The sequence below is a fragment of the Lepisma saccharinum genome, chromosome 16 (genome assembly GCF_977018435.1).
Source record: "Lepisma saccharinum chromosome 16, izLepSacc3.1, whole genome shotgun sequence".
Classification (NCBI taxonomy): domain Eukaryota; kingdom Metazoa; phylum Arthropoda; class Insecta; order Zygentoma; family Lepismatidae; genus Lepisma; species Lepisma saccharinum.
Window position 1 is genome coordinate 33,672,727 of NC_139244.1, and position 6,616 is coordinate 33,679,342.

Genomic DNA, 6,616 nt, shown 5'->3' on the forward strand with positions numbered 1-6,616 from the left:
ACATTTCATTCGCACCAACCCAATACAATGAAGGCCAAGGGTGTTATGTATCAAATACCTTATGCAGGTCTTAAATCTCTTGGGCCTATTGATAACCTTTTGACCAAAAAGCAGTGCAAGAAAAAAAATTCTTGTCTTGCAAAGGGACATGGTATGAAATTGTTGCTTAGTACCCCCGAATTAAAAAAATTACAGCAATCAAGGAAAAAATCACATGTGGGGGGATTTATATTTACCATCCCTGCCATCTTAGCTGCTCTCGAGGCTGTGGGGAGCTTGGCTGGGGGATCAGCTGCCATAGCAAAAACAGTAATAGATGCCAAGAAGAATAGGGCAGAATTAGATGAGCAGAAGCGCCATAACCTGGCCATGGAGAAACAAGGCAAAGGTGTTAAGAGAGCCATGAATAAGTTTAAAAAAAACAAGAGCCGCTTACAAACCAAGATATTGAAGCTTTAATCAAGCCACTGGGCATCAAAAATTTTAGAGGTGTGTACATGTCTGATTCTTTACCAGAACAACCACTCAACAAAGAGTGTGGCATTGTTAATTTGGATAAGTACAAAAATCAGGGCACTCACTGGATCTGCTATCTTAAATATTTAAAAAATGAGGCATTTGTGTTTGATTCATTTGGAGGTGTTCCACCTGAAAATTTAATAAAATATCTAAAATCAGCTAATCTTTATTACAATAATGCCCGTGTTCAAAACTTCAAAGATGTTAATTGTGGACATTTGTGTTTATCTGTTCTTAGATATATGTCTCAAATAAATAAACCATCAATTGAAAATTTTCAAAAAGCCTTCTGGTATTTAAAACATCATGGGGGTATTCCATCTCACCAGCCAAAATTCAATATTGAAACTCAAATTACATGATGACATAGTGTATCCCAAAACAATAGCTCTCAGGGCATTTTATGGCATGTACTTGATCCCTAATATTACACACCACAACAACAAAATTGCAGTTGGTGATGAAAAAATTGTCATCACTCCAGGGCAATATAATCTGTCCACTCTAAATGCTCAATTACCCAGAGGTATAGTATTAACTCAAAATTCTGTCACTCACAGAGTAGAGATTGTATCTGCTACAGAAACAGTGGATCTGGGTACTATAGGAGAGCTGTTAGGATTTGAGAACAACACAAAACTTGAACCGGCCATCAAACACACTGCTATGAATATACCTAAATTCTTAGCCATAGAGACTCTAAATATTCACTGTAATGTGGCAGAGGGTATGATCACCAAATCAAATGGCATAGGCACTCACAAACAAACTGGCATCATTGCAACATTCAAACCTAATTCTGAATTTATGGAGCCCATCATCTACAATCCATCCCCAACATTATATTTTCCTGTGTGCCATAATAGAATAGATTATATTGAATTGATGGTCACTAATGAAAAAGAAGAATTAGTTGATTTTGCTGGAGCCACAACAACTGCAATCATAGAGATTAATATTTAAATAAAAATACATACAAGAAGAAAATGGAAAGTATTGAGAGTTATGAGCTACAATCATTCCCCCCAAACAGGAGGACATTTGCAAATTTAAATCAACCCAACACAGAGATTGAGGTTGATCTTGATGTAGGGGATGGCTTTATACACCCTCACAGAGCAGATCTATACATCAAATTTGATGTTGTAAAGCTCGATGGTACAGATTATCCGGCAAATTCAAATATAAGATTGGTGGACAATTTTGTGCCACATCTATTCTCTGAAATTGAGATCAGAAAGCATGGCGTTGTTATAAACAGAGTGGATTATCCCGGCATTACCTCCACAGCTTTGGCTACACTAAAATTATCCAAAACCGAGGCTTCTTACTACAAAATAGGTGGATTTGAGGCTGGTGAAAAAATTATATCCAAGAGCCACACAGTGCTGTTCCCCATGCGCCTGTTGCCAGGATTCTTCTCAGATTACAAAGATATTATGTGGAAGGGTGGTTTAAGAATCACATTTAGAAGAGCTGCAAATGATAACAATGCTTTGATGAGGTACAGCACATTAAACTCTACAGGGGAAGCTCTGCCTAATACCCTACCTGATGAGGGCAAATGCATTATTCAGACTATGGAGTTAAGAATCCCAGTTGTTGAATATGAGGCCAGTTATGCTCTTAAATACAAAGCTGATATAATAAAAAATCCACAGGTTCCTTTACAATTTTATACATATCAATGTGTACAGAAGCCCGCATCTGGTACCTATTATGAGTTTGATGCTACAAATTCATTCTCCAGTATACAATATGACATGCCAGATTTTGTGGTGGTATTGTTTCAGACTGGAAGACACAATAATCAGGAAAAACATTCAAGTAAATTTGATAACTGCAACATCAAGAACATATATCTTAAAAATGGCAGAAATTAGGTATTTCCTAGAGAAAATTACAATTTAGACATGTCCAAGGATGATTTCCTCAAATTATATGAGGCATTTTCGGCATTCAAAAGGGTCACTACTGGCAATACTGACATGTATTACACACCAGATGAATTCAAAGCACAGAGACCCATGTTTGTAATCAACACTTCAAAAAGGAAACAAGTTGTGGTTAATGACAGGACAAACATTAAAATTATATGTGAATTCCATGAGGCATTACCTGATGACACCATATGTAGTGTTATTCTCATAGGTGAAAAATCTTATGTTTATGATGTAAGAAATGAGAGAGTCACGGAGCAATTCTAGAGGGTCTCTGTATATTGCATTGTTTTAATATTAGATAAACAAATTGAACCTGGTATCCAATTAAACTTAAACCAGAAGTAAATATGTGTGGGTGGGTATGGGTTTTTGGCTTAATTTCAGGTATATCCAAAACAATATCAAAAAAGCTTATTTTTAACAAGCTTATGGACAAAAATCTGGCTGATGCAACTTTTGTAAGTGTGGGCAAATCAATCTGAGGGGGCTCATCATTTCACAGGAAATTCCCAAGGGCATTTTTACAAAAATCTTGGATTAGACAGGGTTCCACACTTGAGCAAAAAGCTCATTTGGGCATGTTGAGCTAGTTTTAAGTGTAGGCAAATCTGCCTGAGAGGGGCTCATCATTTCTCGTCCTGGTTATACCACAAATACAACTACTATTACAGCATATACTCCTTGAATATATATCATAGGTATTGAATTTCTTCTTATTCAGCATAGTTTCGAGTATAAGGTAAGGATTTAGCGGTGAGGCTACAGCCACATATATGTATTATTCCGTACCTACCTGGTAAAAATCTTTTTACGATTACATATTTTAATAAAAAATGTCAACATTTTATGAGGTCCAGTCATACAATAAACAAAAAAACGTTTGAAAGAAGTATTATATTTATTAAGAAATTATATTTATAATGTAACAAAAACTTTATATTGAACAATATGGAAATAACAATTGATCAACAACTTTCAATGTAGAATAAATAAAACTTAAACAGAAATATTTCTCAGATACAGAGTGCTTAGAATTTCATTTTTGTACTGATCTGGAATCTTGAATAGCTGCAAAGAAAATAATAACATGAAATATTTTAAGTACAGAAACAATCATACGCACACGACATACATACATGTACAAAGGTATCAACTCTAATTATCACATTTTTTAGATAAATTTATGACAAACAAGCGGATTAAAAATTACAAAAAAATTAATTCACATGCAGTGGATTGGTAGAATTGTTTCTAGTTTCAACTTTCTTCTTTCTACTTTCATGGATTTTGTAAAATTGAAGAAAACACACTAATATTTAATTTTGTGTGCGGAGTTATTAGATCATAAAGCAACTTTTAGCCATATGTGCTTTTGAATTCCGGAAACAACGGGCCCATTTTTAGACCCAGTCTAACTTACGGCAGCATGACTGAAGGGAAGTTACCGTCTTTCTAATTGCCCCCCCCCCCCCAAATGGAGTTGGGGTTCTAAAGTCACCAAAATGTAATTTTCACTTCCACGTAGTACGCCCTGGACTGGATTTTGCAGACAAACAGCCACAGCCATTATAATCCTCTGTGGGGCCTGTGTGTTGTCGTCCATAAACACTTCTGATTGTCCTTTCATTCATTTCATCTTTCGTCCCCATCTTCACGATTAGCTAAAACCGGCAGAAAGGCGATGTAAAACAACCTTATTTAATTTAATCAATGAACAATTTGAAGTAGCTGCATTTAGTTCCAAATAAAACCAACATATTTTAGTGTGGTTCGAACGATACTCACCTGCATCATGTGAGGAATGGAGTTCAACCAATGACAGCCCTTCCGAAAGCGGCCAGCGGAGCTGCACCAATAGCCGGAGCCGCATACTGCGCATACGCAGGAGAGGCGATTGGTCTGGCGGCGAATGCTGCACCTGCAGCAAAAGCTGGCGAAGCGTAAGTTGCAAAAGAAGGGGCTATGATGGGTCTAGCAACAGGACCAGCGAATGCAGGAGCATACGTAGCGAGGGGTCTGGCGGCTATAGCCTGAGGGGCGAAAGCAGCGATGGGAGCGGCTATGGGTCTAGCAGCCACAGCATGTTGAGCAGCGATAGCATGTTGAGTAGCGAATGCAGCAATAGGACCAACAGCAGCAGCAGGAGCGGCGAAGGCAGGGGCTCCGAATGCAGAGAATGGTGCAGTGGCGTAACCGACTCCCAGAGCACCCCGCTTATCTTTGTCTTCTGCAGAAACGCAAGCAACGATAGCGAGGAGGAATGTAGTCTGAAAAAGAGAAACATTATATATGTTACCTGTATGTACATACATACAGAGGCACACAAACCAACTGTATAAGTGATCAGGCACTTTATCCAGAACGTTTAGTGTATATTTGTATCCCACTTGCATAGGAAGCAGGGGCGGTTTTAAAGGGTGCAGCTCTCGGTTGTTTAATCTACTAAGGAACCTGCACTGCGGTAAATGCTTTAAAAAAAAACACAAAATAAAAAAAAGTAAGATGTTTAAAATGTGGTCTCTCTCTCTTTCTCTCTCTCTCTCTCTCTCTCTCCCCACCCTCTCTGTGTCTCTCTTTCTCTTTCTCTTCCCTTTCTCTTTCTCTTCCCTTTCTCCTTCTCCCTGGAGGAAGGAAGGAAAAGAGAGAGAGAGAGAGAGAGCTTGCGGAGAGAGAGAGAGAGAGAGAGAGAGAGAGCTTGCGGAGAGAGAGAGAGAGAGAGAGAGAGAGAGAGAGAGAGAGAGAGAGCAAGTATAAATATGGACCTGATAGAAAGTACTATAGCTGGAAACTAATTTAAATAAAAAAGTATCTATTGGAAAGAGATAATTATACTCTGCATTGTTAAATACCAAATTTGAGTGTAACGTACAACGAAAGTGAGGAGAAATGCCTGGAAAGAAGAAACATAATACGCGTATCATTACTTACGTAAGAGTATAATTTAAACATGTTGTGTGTGTGTATATATATATATGCAAAGTAATTTCATATATATATTAAATTGAGAACTAAAAGTGGTAAACGTTGTAAGTGCCAAAAGCGAAAGTATTGGGAAATCGCATCGTTCCGCACATCAGCCCGTAAGAACGTGTACACTAGTGACCTCTTTACAAGCCCTTTGAACTACTTAGAGGGCTACCAGCCACTTTTCACGTTTACCACATTATAAAGCATGGCGCATTTCACAGTTTAACGTGGAAAACGGTGTTTGAATTATTGTGGCACTTACAGCGTTTACCAATTTTAGTCTTCAATTACCTTGCGTAGGTTACCTCTTCGACTTAAAGGAATAACTTACCAAGAACTTCATGGTGATGCGTGTATGTGTGTTCCTCACAGCAGCTGAATTGACAGTGCTCAGTAATGGTCAACTAGCACTTTTATATTGAGATTTAACTTTCACTTGATGTATTTTATTATCTTTATAAGCATGAATATTAAGAATATATTATTAAGGCCCATTGTTGTAAACCGTTTCTTATGTAAATTTATTCAAATGTTTATGTCAAGCATTATCCATATAAAAATTCCAATACATATTGTCACAGCACGATTTCGCAAACCATTTGATGTTAACTGTTAAAAGTATGATTCAAAGCACATTTCGTATCAAAATCCATTTTCGAGAGCATCAATCCGTTGTACTTAGTCTATGCGGTCTGACAGTTGTATTTTATGACTTTGATAAAGAAATATTACAGTTAATGAAATTAATTTCAATTTCTCCTTTACGTATTTCTTATCAATTTTAGCGCCATCTCCAGTGACTGCTTGAGTTGGAATATTTTTCGAGGACTGTTGGCTACTGACTACTGAAGTTGTTTCGACTGCATCCCTAACGCCAGGTATATGTTATCATGGTTTTAGCGGTGCTATGCATTCCAGGTTCAAGGGTTTGTCCTCTTTTGATAGCTTTGTAGGACTAGAACTATTTCGTTACAAACATCTCGATTAGAAGTAACAATTTTTTTGAACAAATTAAGCTGAAATATACTCAAAGTCGATGTAAATGTTACTAGAGATTAGTAAGCTTGTTGATATTTCTTGCGAAAGCAAACTTATTGTGTGATTGGAAGAAAGAACTTGATTGTTGTTATTTATCGTTGCATTTCTACCACTTTTGGCTAATGGCGACGTTGGGGATGAGTGATGAT

At 37.4% G+C, this 6,616-nt stretch overlaps 1 protein-coding gene across 1 annotated transcript; it reads right to left on the reverse strand.

The window, feature by feature from the left end:
* Positions 1-3,489: 3,489 nt before the first annotated feature.
* On the reverse strand, positions 3,490-5,803 carry LOC146000014 (uncharacterized). The gene is made up of 3 exons (XM_083137320.1): positions 5,761-5,803; positions 4,248-4,729; positions 3,490-3,530 (listed from the first exon to the last, which is right to left on the reverse strand). The coding sequence occupies exons 1-2, from the start codon at positions 5,770-5,772 to the stop codon at positions 4,271-4,273; spliced, it is 471 nt and encodes a 156-aa protein (XP_082993446.1). The 5' UTR covers positions 5,773-5,803; the 3' UTR covers positions 3,490-3,530; positions 4,248-4,270.
* Between the last annotated feature and the right edge of the window lie 813 nt (positions 5,804-6,616).